Below are 20,163 nucleotides of genomic sequence, written 5' to 3' on the forward strand. Positions count from 1 at the left end.
ATTTTTTTTCTAAACACTCATCATTAAATAACTTAGTTTAATAACATTAGGCTACCAACTAGTTTTTTCAAGTTGTAGCCAAATTTTGAGCCAGTTTATCGAAACGAACCTATTATAATTTTTAAATAAGTCATTAACTTTTTATTTTCTTTCTAATGCACTCTTAAATTAATTACCATTTGCATCTTAAATAAAATAATGTATTTATTAAAAGTTTAAAAATATTTTAATGCATGTGAAGAAACTTTAAATTTAGATATTAATCCTTTAAATGAATGAGTGTTGGCAGACTTCAATATTTTACAGAAGCCATGCCAATAATATTATATGCGTTTCCATATTTAAACTAAGCAAAATAAAATATCATTAATGTTTTAGCATATAATAAATGCAAATCAAGATAATAGAATTTACATGAATTTAATGATTATGTCGTTTTTAAATCCCAAGACTTATATTCAGATTTTCTTTTTTCTTTTTTCTTCTCTCAAAATTATTATAATTCACAATTTTATTTAAATAAGTGCTTATTTGCTTCCATCAATGAATTTTCACTAGTAATTCAGCTTCACCAAACATGTTACCCAATTCTGTGTTGATACCCTCTTGTTCAATTTCTCGGTATCTTCAAGATGATAGAGAGGTTAAGTGATTATTCTTGCTACGTGTTTGGTTTGGATCAAACGTGCTTATTTTCTTGAAAAGTGATTTTTTTTTTTCATTTTTTCTTGATGATGAATTGAACAGGGTGGCAATTTCAATCTACCATTGGATTGCAATAACAATTCAGTTCCATCAAATTTGCTCACAAATTCCATGGCCATGTCCCCTTATGTGATGTCTCAATTTTCTCAAGACAGAGAGGTTAAGTGATTCCATTCATACTCTATTTACTTATTCCCTAAAAAATCACTTATTTTCTAAATAATCACTTATTTTGACTGTGAAATTAAGCAGAGAAGCAGCAGCAATTTGGTTCCATCAAATTTGGTAACAAATTCCATACAGAATCCCTTTTATCCCAGGTTTGAGTACACTCAAGAAGATAGAGAGGTGAAAAGTGATTCCATTGAAACTTCAGTTTCATGTTTTAGTTGATTTTTCCCAAAAAAGAAAATGAATTATTTTAACAAATTTTGCAGGGAAGCAATTTTATTCTACCATTGGATTTCAATAATAATTTAGCTTCATCGAATATGGTATCAAATCTCATGTCAAATCCCTTTTATTCAATGCCTCAATCTAATGAAGAAGATAGACAGGTAAAGTGATTCCTTCTAAACCCCCAATTTTTTTTTGGTTGTTTTGACTTCATTTTCACTATGTTTATAGTTCATTTTGGTTTCAACAAAATTTTCACTATAGTTTTTATGTAAGATAAGAGTTAAATTTGATATCTTGAATCATGAAAAAAAAATTCAAAATTGTGTCTAAGATAGTAAATCATAATGGTTTAGAAAGTTAATATTAAGATTACGGCGCGATTAGGGTTGGAGTCGGAAAGGTGTTACGCTGGAGTTTCTTTGTTTTTGGGTTTACTAATGTAGGTGCGTTTTGAGTATATTGTATAAGGGTTGAAACACTTATAAAGTGTTCAATTTTATTTTATTTATTTATTGTTGAGAAAAAAATATTAACTTAAATTTAAAAATTTTAAAAATAAAAAAAATTCTAAATTGTGCTTTTTAGTACATGTTATAAGTATTCATGGCCTTAATCTTTAAATTTTTTGTTTTTGTTGTTTTAGAATATTTTGTAGGGTGGAAAATGTGCACTTACCATATATATTCATGCATGAATCTAAAATTTTGTTTTTTAAAAAAAAAGGATTATTTATTGTTTAAAACAATTCTACGACAATTTATTAAATGTTGTCAATGGAGTTTTTCAAAAAGAAAATGCTACTCAAACACCTCAAAATATTAAAGATGATACTTAGAGATTGAAAAAAAAAACATATAAATTTCATAAGTGTTATGAAGTGATAAGAATAGACAAAAAAAATAAAAATCATAAATGTTGATGATGGTCTTGTTTTGTTTTTAAAAATGAGAAAAATGTGTTCATGCTTAGAGAAAGAAGTGTTATTGATAAAGCAGGGAAGTAATTGCAATCAAGCAATGGATTTCCGCAGTAATTCAATTTCATCAAATCTGGTACCAAATTCTATGTCAGTGCCCTCTTGTCCTATACTTCATTATCATCAAGAAAAAAATAGAGAGGTAAAGTCATTCAGTTTAAACTCCAATTCCTTTGTTTCAACTACATTTGATTTGTGTGTAGAAAGTTACTCTTTGAATTTTCTTATTTTCTGTATAAGGTTGAACCACCCATTAAGTGAATCTATTTAATTTTATTATTTCTTGTTGAAGTAAAAAAATCACATTTACTTAGTTAGAAAAATGACTTTTTTTTTTTTGTTTATCTTGACAAATTTAGAGGAGGAACACTTTCAATCTACCATTGGATTTCAAAGGTAATTCATCTTCAACAAATGTGTTATCAAACTCCATGTCAATACCCTCATATCCAATGCCTCAGTATTATCCAGAAAGCATACAGGTAAAGTAATTGCCTTTCTCACATGCTTTTTTTTTTCTACTGTTAATGGTTTGAAGCTTAATCATACCATTTTTTTTTTCAGGAGGGGAAACTCCGATCCTTCTGGGAGAAGCAGTTGTTGGATATTCAAGCTGCTGAAGGTTTTTAATGACATTTTTTTAAACTATGATATTGTTGATGTAAAGTAATAAACTAATGACTATATGTTAAAAACAATGTACTATGTTTCTTTGTTCCATTGTATTCAAATGAAATCACAAGTAGATTTCAGTTAACCACTTGATTTAATGGTATGTGTATGTGATTTGCAGCATTTAAGAGCCAGCACAAGTTGCCGCTAGCTCGAATCAGAAGGATCATGAAAACAGACGCAGATGTGCAGGTTTATAGTTCTGATTCCACCACATTCTCTGTTTAGTGTTTATTGCCTGTTTATAAATAATATCCATAATTGATCAATATTGCATCTTAGAGGTAGTGTGTTGGAGATATCGTATCGATTAGAGATTAAGACATTTCATATATATAAGTAGATGCAAATCTCACCTTATAAGTCGGTTTTATGAGGTTGAGTTAAACTTAAATTTCACTTCTTAATGTAATATCAAGGTCATTTTGAATTTATCCTATCGATGGTTTGTTAGGCTTATCAGGTCACCCATTATCGGATTCATAATATTTAGTCTCACGCACGAGTTGGTAGCCTCGGCGTGAGTGGGTGTGTTGGAGATTCCATAAGCAACACCTGATGATGAAATGTTTGTGTGGTAAGCAGATGGTGAGTGCTGAAACTCCCATGCTGATGTCAAAAGCATGTGAGATTTTCATCCAGGAGCTGACTTTTCGTGCATGGATGCGTGCTGAAGAGAGCAACAAGAGTACTGTGCAGCCATGTGATGTTGCCAAGGTTATTATGCAAAATGATGCCTTGCATTTCCTCACTGATATTGTCCCAGATAACCTCCAAAATTTCTGTGCTTATGGTGCTGCTGAGGTATCTCCATTCTTTTCTTCATCTTCTATTTCCTGTTACACCTTCCATTTACATTCATTCAGTGACTTCCTTAGTTAAAACACCCTTGTTTTGATTGTTCCAGAGAAATACAAGAAACACACCCTTTACTCTTAGTTGAATTTTCTATAAGTCTCACTTTCATTCTTGATTTTGTTGTTATCAGCAAATTTTAATTGATAGCATAGAAGGTATTAAATGAAGAATGTTAAAAAGTGTCTGTCACAAAGTACTCTTTTGTTTAGAAAAATAAATATTGTTTGTTTAGTATATAATGGAGATCTGAAGTTATTATTTAGCAATACTATACAAAAAGATAACAAGGCCTTAAGTTTTTCTTTTTATTTAAAGTTTTCACTTTAGATATCATTATTCAGTTAAGCCAACATCTTTAATAACAATAATCATCTGTCATGACATGAAAAAGTATTATTAAAAAAAATATATATAAAAAAATTATAATTATTAGATAAAATCCATATATTAACAAAAACCATACATAGTAGACTATCCTATTCATAAATTTTGTTAAGAATAAACTAGATATAAATCTATTATACAAGTTCTTTAAGTTTTCTCTGCATCATATGATGTAAAGTTGGGTGAGAGATTTGGTGTTATTATGATTCAGACTATTTGGTGATCTTGCTCGAGTTATTTGTGTGCTTGTGATAAAAAAAAATGGTTATTTTATTCTGAGGTAAACAAGCAAATAGGTTATTTTATTCAGTTTTAGAAAATTCACAATTGAGTTATGGTACACTTGTTATAGCAGGAAGAGCATGCTACTGGAAACTTTCCAGAAGGAAGACATTCAAGCCAAACTGCCCTGCCTGACACAGCTGGTTTTAGAAATCCTATGAATATGATGAACATGAGCAGAGTAAGTATGAAGTAAATTCAAATTAGTCTGAGAAAATTGTTATTCCTATTCGTGAATGTTTTTTTTATCAACAAAGAATAAATAAAATAAAATAAGACATTTCAGAGATGTCCAAACCTTTACACAGACACTTTAGGAGTGTTCCAACCCTTATACAGACAATTCTCTTACTCGTGAATGTGTTGATTTGTTTAGTTAAATTAATGGAATTTTCTTTGTTTACTTCATAGGGCTTGGGGGCAGGAAACCAAGTGATTCCTCAACCCAACAACAACAACATGATGCAGCCTCCCTTTGTTATGCCTTCAGATCAATTGCCTTACAATTTTCATCCCAAGGTAAGAGGAACATTGTTAAGTACTATATAATGAACATAGTGTTTCATATACACTTTACACCAAAGCAAAATAACCTTTTATTGTACCTTCTTTCACATGTTGATGTCAATGTTAAGATCAATGTCTTGCATAATGCAGTGAGCTTAGGGATGCACCACAGGGGTGATGAATGAAGTCATGGTGTGCCTCAAAACTGTCTTCAAAACCAGAGCAACAATTTACATTATCAAATAATTCCTCCATCCTTTTTCTGTTTTTGGGAAACATTACCCTATGTCATCTTCATGTTTGAACATCCTATAGATTATCTGCTGAGACCATCAATGACCCTTTTGGAATGGTTACATCAAAATCTAGTTTCAAGATTGGTTATATTATAACTGACAACATTTGCATAATTCACTTCATCATAGAGCAGTTTAGTGATTACATGCACGAAATTACCACCATAAGGGATATTTTAACTGCTTATTTTTGAATTTTGGAATGGATGATACAAGTTGATGAAATATGAAATCTAAGCTTTGGTATCTATGTAACACAGACACTGACTCGGATACTGATACAACATGGACTCAAATACAGAGATACGTATAATCTCTAAAATGTAGGACACGGGAACACATAAACACGGATCTACACAAGTATGTTTCAATTTTTGTGTAGGAGAAAGATGTTTCTCATGGCTAATTCAAAATGATTTATTCTTTTTTTTTGTAATCATAATAAAAAAATTTACAATAAATTTGAATTTTTAGAAAATTAATGTATTTCTCATTTTTAAAATTGTGTTAAAACTGTGTTAGAATTGTGAGAAATCCGACAAATACTCTTTGAATTAAACACTTCATTGATACGTTTCTTAGAATGTCGTACAAGTATCGATGTCCGACATAGACACACTATTTAAGAGACGTGTCCGAACCTCTTTGTTATACAATTTGGGCAAAACACTAGTCATATAAAAGGGTTATGCTCAAGTTGTCAGCAATGAAATTCTGCTTTTGCGAGAGATTGATTATTGCTGATGAACTTTGCATTACTTGATCTGTTTTATACTGCACATTTACAAAGCGAACATTTGTGGTAGAATCTTGTTAAGAAGATTAATTACCAAATTTTTTCAATTAAAAGCATATATGCTGGTGACAAAATGCAGTTCAAATGAATTTAACTCTGCATCTTGTTCACGTTCAACGGTTGAAAAGCAGTTCCATGCTTTCAATCAAAATCAAATTCATGATGCACTTAGAAAGTGGAGAAATTAGGTACATTTGGACAGGCTAAAATAGCAAATAAAAAGCAAAAAAGAAAGAAAGAATCACTTTATGAATAAAGTGGAGAAATTGGGGAACCACGCACACGTTTTAAAGAACCGATTGCAAACGCAAGTATCCCCAATTGGTTCCCTGCTAAAGTGATTTTCATTCAGCTTCTTCACTTTCTTTTATTGCCACCATTTCAACAAATTCCTCAGCTTTGCATCATATTTATCAGTATAACAATAACAAAGTGTTGATATTTGTAAATAATCACTCCATTAGACGCTTAAGAATTGCTTTTAAGAGGAAAAAAAAATCCTCTAGAGAAGAATATATATGAAAAAATGTAAAATATATGTTTGATAGTAAGTTTAAGGTGAGTAATGTTGCAACCCCACTTTCACGAAGATGCTTTATACCAACCATGCTTTTGTGTTGAGGGAATCTTGAAGCTTTAAGCCTTTAACTTTACGTAAAGTGGTGTTTTGAAGAACGTGACTTAAGGGGTGAGGCTTGTTATATAAAGGAGTTGGGCTAAGTGATGAATCAAGTGTAAGATCAAATTAACAAAGAGCTGGGAATGGGAGACTGAAGCAATCAGAATTTGTGGGAATGGGCTGATTGGGAAGCAATGAAAACTCAAGCAATTGTGTCTACATTTTCTTCCCAATTCCGCCCATTCCTATGATTTCTGATGATTCTTCCCTTTCCTCTTATTTGTTTTTTGCAATGTTCCTCAAGCTATTTTACTTACTTTTTTCTCTGTTTCTGTTATTGATGTTAGATTCTGGTTCAACACATGAAGTTCTTAGTTTTGAGTTTTATGTTTCTAGATGTTTTTTATATGGAGAACGGTTAAAGATGTCACATCGATTATAGATTAAAATATTTCATAGTATATAAATGGATACAAATCTCATTTTATAAGACAATTTTATAAAATTGAGTTAGATTTAAAGTTCATTTCTTAATAAGAACGAGTGGATTACTTGAGTTGTGATCATTTATTATACAAGTTCATCATTTATTTTTTGTTTCTTTTGTGTCTTTGATAACTGTCAAAAGATTTTACATCGACTAAAAATTAAACTATTTCATAATATATAAATGAATATAAATCTCACTTTATAAGACAATTTTATAAAATTAAGTTATATTTAAAGTTATTTTTGTTTACAGTGAATTACTTGTGTTATGATAATTTATTATACAAATTTATTTATGTCTTTGATAACTGTTTGTGTTTCTCTGTGAACGTAATCTTAAGCCATAAACCTTAAATTTTGGGACTTCATGTTGTTTACTACATCCAATTTTTCATTCTCAAATGTTAGATAAATTATTTGTTGGAGTGAATTTGTTAAGATAAAAATGTAAGTAATGTTCTTTAAAAGTACTATTTTCAATACACTTTTTACGGTTGACTTGTATTTATTAAAATATTATTAAAAATTATAATTTTTGCAGGTCTCGCAATTTATTTAATGAGTTTTTCTTTTGATTTTATATTTTAAATCAATTTTAATCAATAATAAATGTGTTGGAAGAACATATAAAAAAGTTTGCTACTAACACTTCTCTTGTTTATTTAAGAAAAAACTTACAAAATGTGGTTAATATTATCTAAATTTCTCAAAAAAAATTACCGTTCCTTTTCATGAATTTTAACCAGAAATTTTATTTCTATGAAGATGAAAATAAATATTAGAAAAATATCACGTCATAAAATATTTTTGTTGTCTTTTATTAGACAGGAAAAACTTTTATTTTCATAATAATAATTAAAGTATTTATATATGATAAATATAGATCTATTAGATTTAACAATATATAGAAATAATAAAATTCATTATTAAAAAGTTTAATATAAATATATATATATATATATATATTTATGTAAAATATCTAAATATTTATGTTTGTTGATGTATATAATGGTTTACTTTTAATGAATTTTTTTATGAAGTATTAATTATTGTATTTGTTAAAGTATTAAAGTATTTCAAAATAATAATTAAAGTATTAAAGTAATTTTAATAAATTATAAATGCATTAATATTTGTATTTGCTAAACATTTATATATATAATTAAAAGTAGTAATATAATCAGATATTATATTTATTAAATATATTATAAGAATAACGTTGATTAACTATCATAAATAATCATTAATCAAGAAACGCTACGCGTAGACGAAACCTACACAAAGTAAACATAAAAATAAATGAAAAAACTAGTTTCATCAAAAGTTATGAGGTTCACACACGTCTTTTAAATTGTGCGTCTGTTATCTGATCTGGACATTAATACGATATTCGTAGGACATGTATTACAAATTTTCAGTAGTTTTTTTTTAATGTTGTAGCACGGTTCTAACACAGTTTAAAAAAAATACATTAATTTTTTAATATCTCAAACTTATTATATAATTTTTTATTGTGATTACAAAAATAAGGAACAAATCATTTTGAATCAGTCATGAGAAACATATTTTTCCTAAAAAAAATTGAAACATACTTGTGCACATAAATTTTTACTGTCAATTTATATAATTCATAATTATATAATATATAAATTCGTATTCTCATGTCCTACATTTTAGATATTATACATATCTTTGTGTCTGAATCCGTATCAGTTCTCATGTCATTGTCTATAATACATAGATAAAAAAATGTAAAATCCGCCTTAATAGTTAAAAAACAAAATAATTATTGTTATTTAGTGTCGACATGAGAAACACGAAATAATAAGATATAATAGGAAATAAAAAAAATACTCATTGATTTGATGGATGTTAAAGTTTTTATAAATTTTATAATTTAATTTAAATATGTTATATGTGTTATAAGAAAATTATGAAATAGAAATCAATTTTAGATACTAAAAATAATTAGTTACTATAGAATCTAAATAACTAGTAGTTAAATCTTTGGTAGTTAATTAGATATCAATTTATAAACTATTTAACAATAATAAAAACTAATTTAGAAACTATTTTTTTACTAATTTTAGTTTGTGATTGGCAGTTAATACAATATAAATAATTTTTTTTTTGGCCTAGCGTGAATAGAGCACTGCAATGCTGAGTGAGACAGTTGTGTGGGGTTAGTCCATGCTTATTGGTTATACAGGGAAAAAATAAATATAAGAGTGAGTTTTGTTTTTTATATCAGTACTATTTATGTTTGTTTTGGAAACATAATGTATTTAAAATAGTAATGATTTTTTTTTTCATTCTTATGCATATTTTTTTATATTTGAGATGTGAATTCAAATACTATAATTAGACAATATTAATATTATATGATTTTAATGAAATAATATGTAAAATAGTATACTTTGACAATATCTATATAATATGATTTTAATTAGTATTAAGACATTCTATTATTATATATATATATATATATCATAATTTTTATATTATTGAATTATATTAAAATAGTAGTATATTTGAGAAAATTTCGTATAAGCTTAAAAGGTAACATAAATAATAATACTCTTTTATGAAAAACATTACGAATATAAAAAAAAACACCTATTTCTTGTTTAATTCTCATAAAAAGAAGTACTTAACCATTTATTTTAATTTAAATATTAAAAAATAAAGAAAGATATAACTTTTTTTATACCACATTGTTATTAAAAAATGTTAAAAACAATTCTTTAATAAATAAAATACATCCTTATGTTGATACTTAATTTATTATTATTCTTTTATAATTATCTACATAAAAAATTAAATAAATTATATTAGATATTTATTATATATATATATATATATTAAAAGTGAGTACGATTTGAGATAAATATGATGTCAAGAAAGATTCGTTTAAGAAGAAAAAGATAGCAAATAAAACAGAATAAAAATATATACTATCCAAAACCTAAAATAATAGATATATAAACTAGTTACATTTTTTTATATAAAATGTAGTAATAGAAATTTATGGGCAGGTATTTTAAATAAATGTTTTAAATTCAATAATAATTTATGACTTGTGAATATTTAAAAAAAAATACAAGAAACATTTATTCTCTCAAACTTTAAAAAATAAAAATAAAAACTTTGTAGCATTTGTTAGAAATGTAAGTTAAAAAGTTAGTAATATTTGATGTTAAATAAAGAAACATAAAATTAAAATAAAGAAATAACATTTTACTTTACTTTTTTTATCACCAAATAATAAAATCCTTACACAAAAAATTGTTTAGGCTATATATCATGTCCCTTTTCAATTCATACAATATATTATTATATAGACCAAAACTACCTATTACATGTTACAAAAGTGATACAATAATTAACATACTCCTAATAGAGAACCAAACTTTCAGATTCACACAATACAAGAATATATACTTTATGTTACTAAATATATATGTTACAAAAACGTAATATAACTATCTCAATTTTTTTCATCTCATCCTTATATTTGACAATTTTAATTTTATACATTAAGGAAACTATTTGACAATGAACCAAAGTTATATATGAAGAAAACAAAAGATGCCCATAAATGTTAAGGGATTTATGGGAATTATAATTACACATCTATCAACTTTTTCGATCTCTTGTTATTCGTTTTTTTTAGGAAAACAATAATTGATGGTCCTCTTCAATACAAATGGATGTATTATTTTAAAAGGTAATCATCTCGTCCTTATTTATAGTGTTGATAGTTGGTGTACAATGTCACATAACTGTTGTCAGATGATGGGAAATGCAAGATGAGCAGTAGCTAATTTGGTAAGGGTAGAAAAATAAATATATGCATTCTACTTGTAGTGTGAAAGAATTATTTTTTGTTTTCATTATTTCAAACATGCAAGTTTGTTCTTAAATACAAGCTTGAGAAATGATCATTGAACTACTATAAACGAGAGAGTCCAATCAACATTCTCACTTTTTAGTAAGGATCCATCAGATGTCGATCGATCCGGTCTAGCAAGATGAGTTTCATCTGAACCCAAATCACAAGGTGGCCCATAACTAAGCGAAATTAACCTAGATTTTTGGAAATATTATTAACGAATTCCTCGTAATTATCATCAATAATAACAATAATTTGGATAAATATATAATCAATTATTATCGTACAAATTAATAAATTTTCATGGAATTTGATTTAAGAACACAATATCCCGATTTCCTCAAATACACTGACTTGATCATATAATACCTCTGATCATATATGTAATATCTCTTCTCTATTAATACGTTGACTTAATCGTACAATATCATTGATTATATTACATAAATAATTTGATTATATTACATAATACTCCGATCTTATATACATGATATTCATATTACATTTGACACAATACTCACTATATACAAATATACAATGAATTTAATACTCTTACCGACTTGAGTATCAAACTGCAGGTGAAGTCTCCATCATTCCTTAAAGCCAGTTCACAAAATTCGGACGGACCTTGTCTCAACGAGAACACTTAATTTTAATTTATAAAAATAAAAATGATTTAGCAATGGGTATAGTGGAGATAAGGTTGGATATTATGATATTGTATTCCTCCTCGTTAAAGGTAAAGCTAATTATTAAAATGCATGTACATATTATTTAGGGATATCCATTAAATGTACTTTTTGATACCCATTGTAGATTTTATATGCAAATATTATTCATCAAGTTTATATTTACCACATAATACTTTCATCTATATTATTTAAACTATTAATAAAACTTTGATATCTCATTTATAATATTCTATAACGTAATACTTATTCCATTCTCACACATAATAATATTATCTTTCTCGTAGCTACTATCTCAAATTAAACAACTCATAATATTCATCTTGCTTCAAAAATACACATTTATGCAACATTAGCAAATATGCTCATTACACTCCAACTATATATGTGTTTATTCATCTTTTGTCAAAAACAATTCAATAATCAAGTAAAGACAATGCAAGTGAAATAAGCATTTGAATTACAAGACACAACAATTAACCATTTAAAACTAACCTAAACTAGTAAAATATGTCTTAAAAAAACGGAAACAGTGAGGTGATTTTGCTTATACAATATTCTTCAATAAATATATAATTTTTTTTCTTGACAATCTCCTTGTCAAATAATGAGTAAAAGCTTGAAGTTTCCTGAGAAAATTTTCGCTTGAGTTATAGTTGTTTATTAGTTTAAACAAGAATATATATGCAGAACTTGTTTACCAACTAATTTAATGTTTATTGTTGAAAAATAAAATAAAAAGTTGAGAAAATGTAGGACCATAACAAATTAATTAAATAAGTATTCTTGATGGACGCTTTAAACCAAGTAAAAATTCAATAATGGTAGTAGTTTCAATAATTTACTTTTACATTTTTTAGGGAATTATTAGGATTGTACTGCTTTTCAATGATAAATTAAAAAATGAGAAAGGTTAGATAAGATCCAAATATGTATATATTATTATATGCATTTTATGTTGCAGCAGTGGCAATTTAGAAATTGAAAGAGATGTGTTATTGTTGTGGAAAAGATGGTAAATAAAATAATGTAAAGGTGGTATGCTTATGGGAATAATTGGTTTGTGCATCATTATCTGTCAGCAACATGGCAGACAATACCTAGATTTTTCCCATTTTGGAGAATACCTTTTCTGCATTCCAAATTTGGGAACAAAGTCTCCTACAACACTCTTCAAAATTCTCTTCCTTTAATTATCTAAAGGATATTTTTTTTTTAAATCTACGAATTTAGGTATCATTATAAAACTTTTTTAATTAGGTTAACACTTAAGTAATAACAACACTACTACAAGAAAATGATGAAATAAAAATCAATTTTTAGAAACCAAAATAATTAGTTGCAATAGTAATTAAATTAGAGACCATTTGGGAAACTAAAACAAAAATTGGTTTCTAAATTAGTTTCTATTATTGTTAAATAGTTTCTAAATTGGTATCTAATTAGCAACCAATGTTTTATCTACCAATTATTTAGTTTCTAAATTTAGTCTCTAAAATCTCGGTTGCTAATTAGAGACCAATTTAGAAACTATTTAACAATAATAGAAACTAATTTAGAAACCAATTTTTGTTTTAGTTTCTAAAATGGTCTCTAATTTAGTTACTATTGCAACTAATTATTTTGGTTTCTAAAAATTGGTTTCTATTTCATCATTTTCTTGGAGTGCAATCATCTATCATCACATAAAAAAAATACAAAAAAAATTAAACAGAACTAAACCAAAATTCATATATTAACAAAAATGATATATAGATAATCTATATATACTAATAAAAAACTCTAAAAAAATATTAGATAAAAAACTATTATACTAATAAAAATATTCTATATAAATAAAGTCTAAGTTAACAAGTTTATCCGCACATGCATCCCCTTCATATTAAAATGTGAGAAATCTTAAACTTGATTTTCCCCACAATAATTAAGAATTATGCAAAGGTTTTGTTACTACAATTTTCACTATTTTAAATGTATTTACTTTTCTCACTATAATTAATCATAATCTCTAATCTTGCAAGTTTAATTATATATACATATATAAATTTACAGGAATATATATCATCAAACAGTTTTTTTTTTATTTCCTTATATTAAATTTAACATTTTTAATTACTAAATATATTTTTGCACCTCAAGTTATATAATACTGTGGCTAGTTTTCTCAAAACATCATAGAACAAGAACAAAGGTTGACAAAGAAAAATGAGAACAAAAATATAAATGCATTGGTGAAAGAAGAAAAAAACTTTAGCATTTCTAGATTTATTGTACAATACTGGGGTAAAAAATATTTTTTTAATCTATTCTAATTATTATACACAATCTAAAAATCCCAGTATTATACATAGGATAATACTTTTAAAATTGGTTTTAAGAGAAGGTTTATTAATGCTGACATATACAATTATTTTTTAGAAAGCATTATATTTTTTTTAAGTTAATTAAGTGCTTTTTTCTGCTATCAATACATCTATCTCTTGGATATTAGCTAATATTTAAAAAATTCCATAGATAAATGAAAATGAAATTAAAAAGAGATGATAGGATTCGTTAAAATACAATATTTTTTAACATTATCAGCAAATTATTGCATTACAATATTAATATTATTCTTTTTTCAATAATCACTTTAACATAATTTAATATAATTTCTAATTAATTAACTGTGGCTAGATAATATTACATTAATAATTAATATATTAAAATTAAACTCTATAAATTTATGAAGTTAAATAATGATAGATCTTGATATCATTAATAAATATATATATTTTTAATTAAAAACTAATAATTTAACAACTCTTAAAATTATATATAATTTTATATGTAATCAATTTTAAAATAAATATATATAATAAAAAATAAGTTTATAATTAAATAATATAAAAATAATAATATTAAAAATTATAATATAGTTGTATAAAAAATTAGAGTTATGAATATATCTTTACTCTTTTACCCTACATTCCTTGAAAAACTAAAGAATGAATATAGAAGAGTGGGATATGAGTGGCATCAAATAAAAAGTAGGAGAAGTTGAACAAGTTGACATTGAAAAACAAAGAGATAGGAAAAATGATGAATAGGTATGTCACATGGCACTTGTCGCCGCCCCCATACATCTTTATCAACTTCACTTCAAAAAGATCACATCTTCTTTCTATTCTTCTCTGCATCTTACCAACTTGTATGAACCCTTCTAATTTTAAGTTCAAAAGATATTATTGTTAGATCAATCATCGAATTTGAGATATTGTTCGTTTTAGATGATGGGTGTTGTATAACGATTTTGTCTTTAAAAATACTTCGGTGAGTTAAGAGAGAAAAATGTATTTAAACTGTGAAACTATATTAACCATACCAAAACACCTTCTTTCTCCAATTATTGTTTATCAAATGAGGAACTTTCTATTTGCTGTTATACAGAAATGAAGAACAAATTCATCTGGTTTATGTGTTTGATCTATATACATATACATATACTTCACCTGTTATGTATAATATTAATCATCTGCAACAGCAACTTAATTTGATGGAAATAATTGGGTGACAGATCATAGATCTAGAGAGCAAAAGAATTGATATTCTTCAAACCATTATATTATTCTTTTAAAGTTTAGCTGAGAATTTTGCCAAAGACTTGAACTAAAGTAAAAGTGGGCTGTAATGTTCTTTGATGCTTATGCCAATAATGGCAAAGAACAGAGACTGAAGAAAATCAATCAATAGATTCCCCCGTGCTATGTCATCTATATCCTGTCTTCCAACGAACTTGCAAACCCTTATAACTGTTCAACACAATACAATCATAACTCTTACATTGACCACATTTTTCTTCACCTTTTTTGAGAAATTATTTGTTCCTTAGACACAACTAGACTAATCATAATACAATTAATTAATCACTCCTTAAATAGAATTAGAGAAGTATTAAATTTTTATCAACATGAGATAATCCTTAGATCCAAAGAAAAACTATAAATAGATGAGAATCTCAAAGAAAAAAAAGTAATAATTCTCTCACTGTAATAACCGTAATCTAGACATATTTATTATTAACTTATGTGTTAAAGTGTCTTTGTAAATACTTAACACCAAGGTACTGAAGGATGAAAAGATTAAAATTTTGATAGAGGAAATTCGACCATGTTCATGATGGAAAAAATGCACACGGAAGCAACACACAATCACGAATCAACTGCAGAAAAATAAACAACACAAGATTTAACGTGGTTCGGTTTCCAAGTGCAACCTACATCCACACAAGCAACTATTAGGTTTTATTAATTTCCTGTTGCGTACAAAATTACAAGCACAATGATCTCTTTAAATAGAGATAATAAAAGGATACAATGATTAAGCCCACTCACTAAACATGTGTCTAGTCAGCCCAACCCAATTGGTCCTGACTTCATACCCAACAGTTCAACCGTATAAGAACATAATAAAAAAACCAATGAGAAGATGTATATTGCAGTAACATGTGATATCATATTTTAGAAATGAGGCAGGGGTGTTGCAGAACCGGATCCTGCAAGTAGCACAATGAGAATATCAAAATCAAAGATGGATCAGAACTAATGACTAGTCAAAAAAGGAAATTGTTCAAATCTTATAAGAAAAACTTTAACATATTCCCATTGGACGTAAGATCATAACACTTTGTTTTTTGCATGGCACGTTTGGGTGAGTACATTCCATGATGATAACATTGTCTGTCATATTAAGTTCCATTTGAAATGACATTATTCACGCATCCCCATTATTAATATCTAGGTGATAATATACTGGGAATTAACTAAGAGGGATGTGTGAAAGCAATAAAGAAAGTGAAGGGGAAATGGCTTATTAATATTCATTTAGTTGTTGCAGGGAAAGAACGGTGTAAGGGAAGCATATATGCATTAGTTCCCTCTATAAATAGAGCACTTTGACACACATATTTCCATGTCTAATCTCTTCCTCTTGTTAGATAAGCAAGAAGGAAAGGACCATGTATCTCTCTCAATTCTTTCTCTCAGAAGCTCAAAAGCAATCTTATTTGGAGTTCTCATTTCAATTTGGTTTTCTCTGTCACCTTTTTTTCTGTGTTTTTTTATCTGATGTTCTCTCTTTTTTTATTTTACATCAACAGAAGGAGGTGTTGGTGCTGCTGTTGACAGAAGATAGAGAGCACAGATGATGAAATGCATGAAAGGAAATTGCATATTGCTCCTTTGTGCTTTCTATTCTTCTGCCATCATCCTTCTGTCTTCCCTCTTACTCCTTCTGAGAAATAATGTTTTGACAATTCTGAAAGTGGTATTCAACTAATTACATTATATGAAAATAGTAATATTGGAAATTGTAATGTGGTTGTATGAAAAATATAGGTTGTTAATGTATCATTATTCTTACCTCTTAAATTTTATCATGAAAAAACAAAATCCTTTATAGTTTTAATAGCTATATTTATTTGCTTTTGGCTCTATAGCTACTATAGTATAATCTGGGGTATAATTAGTTGATGTCATTTATGTCAGTGTCTTTTCTGTACTTTGATTACTTTATGAAAACTTTTTTTACTTAGAATCTGTTCTGTGTCGCAATTGTTTTGTAAAGGAAAAGGGACCACGTATATGCTTTTCAAGAAGATCATGCTTACCATTGCCAAATGAAAAGATTTGATTGAGTCTATTTAGCCATTGAATTTTGTTCTTTAAAATTTGACAACGGACTTCAATTGTTGCAGAAAGGCAGATGCATGGTCATTATAATAGAAGATACGTGGATTGAAGTTGTGATTTTTTCTTGACACCTCTTTGTTCTTGTTTCAATGCACTTCTTCTAGCTTGGTGTCGTGCTATCGATGTTTGTATCGGTCAGGACCGAACGACCGAATGGAAGCTCAATATTTGGTCAAGGTCGACCGACATCATCATATCCTAAGAAGATTAGTATGGTCAATCTATAACTAAATATATTAGATAATACGTTCTTAATTATCGTTCATATCTTTAATACAGTCCAATAACAAAAAGTCCATGATAATCATATAAATAGACACAAATTCCAAGGATCAGGTACGTCATCATTAGACATTGAATACACCAAGTGTCGAATACCTAAATTTTACTTGAACGTCGGAATATTTTTTGCAAGTACCATCCAAACTTGGAGTTCATAAGAACGAGAGATAGAGAAGCAAGAGGAGTACGAGGAGTTCACACAGAAGAGAAGGAGCAGACTGATCAGCAGACTGAGAAGAAAGGACAATATTTTTTTGATTTCAATCCGTTCGAGAACAATGTTGTTACTACCTTCGAAGGAGCCTTCTCAAATACAGATGCCATGAGTGTGGCAAGTAAGAAGCTGGTTTAGTGATGGTGAGGAGATTGGCTGAAGCATCTGTTATAATGGATACATACAGTACAATGTCAGCAATAGTATTATTCTAATAAAATGGCCCACAAATATAGTTTTGCTATGTGTGAACAAGGATTCTGCCATCACACTCAGCAGCAGTGTGAACAATGATTCTGCCACCAAAATTATTGAAATGATATATCTTGTTTTAAATATCCATAAGCTATTAATTAGGTGAAGAAAATTTGTTACCGCAAAAGGATTGAAAATGAGGTAATGTTTGTTCTGCATTAGGGAGAATGGAGCGAAAATGGAGGTACAATTAATGAAGCACGTTGCTTATGCCAACTTTTTTAGTGCATAGGGTGAATTTTCTGTACCAGAAGGGTGAAATTTTAGATAATATTTTATAAATCCGATAAAAATAAATCAGATAATGTTTTTTTAAAGATATGTATCGAATACAGTCCATAAATGAAATAATTCACTATTAACATTATAAACAAACATTGTTTACAATAAAGTATGTTTTTATCAATATATCATTCACTTTTATAAAGATCATTTATTTGATCGTCGGATAATCTTTTGTTGGTTAACTCTTAACCGAGTATCAGAGAATGAGAAGGGAGGAGAAGAAGGAGCGATCAAATGTCAAAGAATGAGTATGAAAAAAAAAAAGAATGACCTACCAAGAAACCAGAGACAATTGTTCAATAAATTAAAATAATTAAATTTTTAATAAATTAAAGTTAATTCATGTCTTATTTACAAAAGTTATTTTATATAATTTTTCCACTCTTGCAACCCCTGCACAAACAAATCCAACAACACTATTTCAGCAAATAGAAACGTAGCAGAAAGAGCTCGTACTAGACTATCTGAAGAAAAAGACCAACACACAATGGGAACAATGTCTGCAACATAATACACAACTTCCTCGTCATTGCTATAAGCATATCCTAATATATGCCTAAAACAAAAGAAGAAAGTGCTGACAATAACCCCATCCACAATTCCAAGAATCACAACACGAACACTACATTGTGCTGCATTTGGATTCCCTGCTCCTAATTCATTGGAAATGCGAGTACTATAAAGCAAAATTCATAAGATCATTAACAATTGTGCAGTGCCATTGATCTTGTGTATAGAAATGAAGAAACAAATTTGAACCAAACCTTGCAGAGGCACCTACTGCATATGGAATTATGTAGTGCATGGTATTTGTGTTAAGGCTGAAAACAATGAAACATTTTAGAAAAAAAAACCTCTTAAGAGTTATTTCAACAACCAGAAATATTAACATTCTTTAGCCAAAACTTATTTGAACTCATAAATTTAAGTAATGAGCTTTCGATCGTGATTCTGTAATTCCCAATTTTTTTTTTAAAATGTTTTGTTAAAACCCTCTCTCTATTAACACAGACTTGATGTCGTAGACGTGACATTGGGTGAGAATGTGACATTGAGATTTTTTGTAATACTGATGAGAGTAATGTGGCACTTGAGGGCAATGAGAGTGATGTGACACTGAGGGCAGTTTTGTAAGAGTGTAAAAGTTTAGCATTTGAGTGTGGGTGCTGAGAATTTCGAATAAGGAATATCGAACGAAAGGGAAAAAGAAGCAGCGGTCTCATCAGAGGAAGGGAGAAAGAATCAACTGAAAGCACCCGTCAATCTCACTCTGCCACGTCAATACACCTCTACAACGTCAAATGTGTGTTATGTGCAGAATGTGTCAATATATCGGAAATATGAAACTGCAATAGCATATGCTGCTTCAACATGGCCAAGTCCCAATTTTTCGTAAAATCTACAGTTATGCAACTATAGAGCTACAGAGCTACTCTTACTTTTTCGTATAGTATTATCATATATAAGCATCAAGATTCAAAATATGGACTGTTACTGAACTTTTGATGTACATTAGCAAAATATTTTTTTTATAGGACAAAAGAATATTTTAATAAAAAGCAACCAAAGCACAAGAAATGTCAAGATAAATATGAGAATCATAAAAATTATGATATCATGGGATTAGGTTAATTAATCTTTGATTGTGTTTTTGTTCTGACTTGTCATGTGAGAAAGTTGGCAAAAACAAATATCTTAGGCTCTTAGCTCCATCAATAAGGAAAGTTAACAAAATTATTCACTAAGCTCCTCATGATGTCAAATAGTCAAAATGTCTGTTGCCTCTGATGTGCCCACATCACTTATTTAATCAGGAACATCTCCTTTTTAAAAT

General features: G+C 28.0%; 1 protein-coding gene and 1 long non-coding RNA gene across 2 annotated transcripts; both read left to right on the forward strand.

Annotated features, from left to right (window-relative positions):
* The first annotated feature begins 648 nt into the window (after nucleotides 1-648).
* On the forward strand, nucleotides 649-5,146 carry LOC137826037 (nuclear transcription factor Y subunit C-3-like). Its single transcript, XM_068631880.1, has 7 exons — nucleotides 649-2,562; nucleotides 2,645-2,702; nucleotides 2,874-2,944; nucleotides 3,338-3,556; nucleotides 4,350-4,457; nucleotides 4,688-4,795; nucleotides 4,934-5,146. Exons 1-7 carry the CDS (start codon nucleotides 2,512-2,514, stop codon nucleotides 4,934-4,936), a joined length of 618 nt encoding a protein of 205 aa, XP_068487981.1. The 5' UTR covers nucleotides 649-2,511; the 3' UTR covers nucleotides 4,937-5,146.
* Nucleotides 5,147-16,081: 10,935 nt separating this feature from the next.
* LOC137826647 (uncharacterized) lies at nucleotides 16,082-18,127 on the forward strand. The gene is made up of 2 exons (XR_011083564.1): nucleotides 16,082-16,868; nucleotides 17,299-18,127. It is a non-coding gene; the product is annotated as an uncharacterized lncRNA (long non-coding RNA).
* The last annotated feature ends 2,036 nt before the right edge of the window (nucleotides 18,128-20,163 follow it).

Source organism: Phaseolus vulgaris, chromosome 8 (genome assembly GCF_000499845.2).
Source record: "Phaseolus vulgaris cultivar G19833 chromosome 8, P. vulgaris v2.0, whole genome shotgun sequence".
Taxonomy (NCBI): Eukaryota; Viridiplantae; Streptophyta; class Magnoliopsida; order Fabales; family Fabaceae; genus Phaseolus; species Phaseolus vulgaris.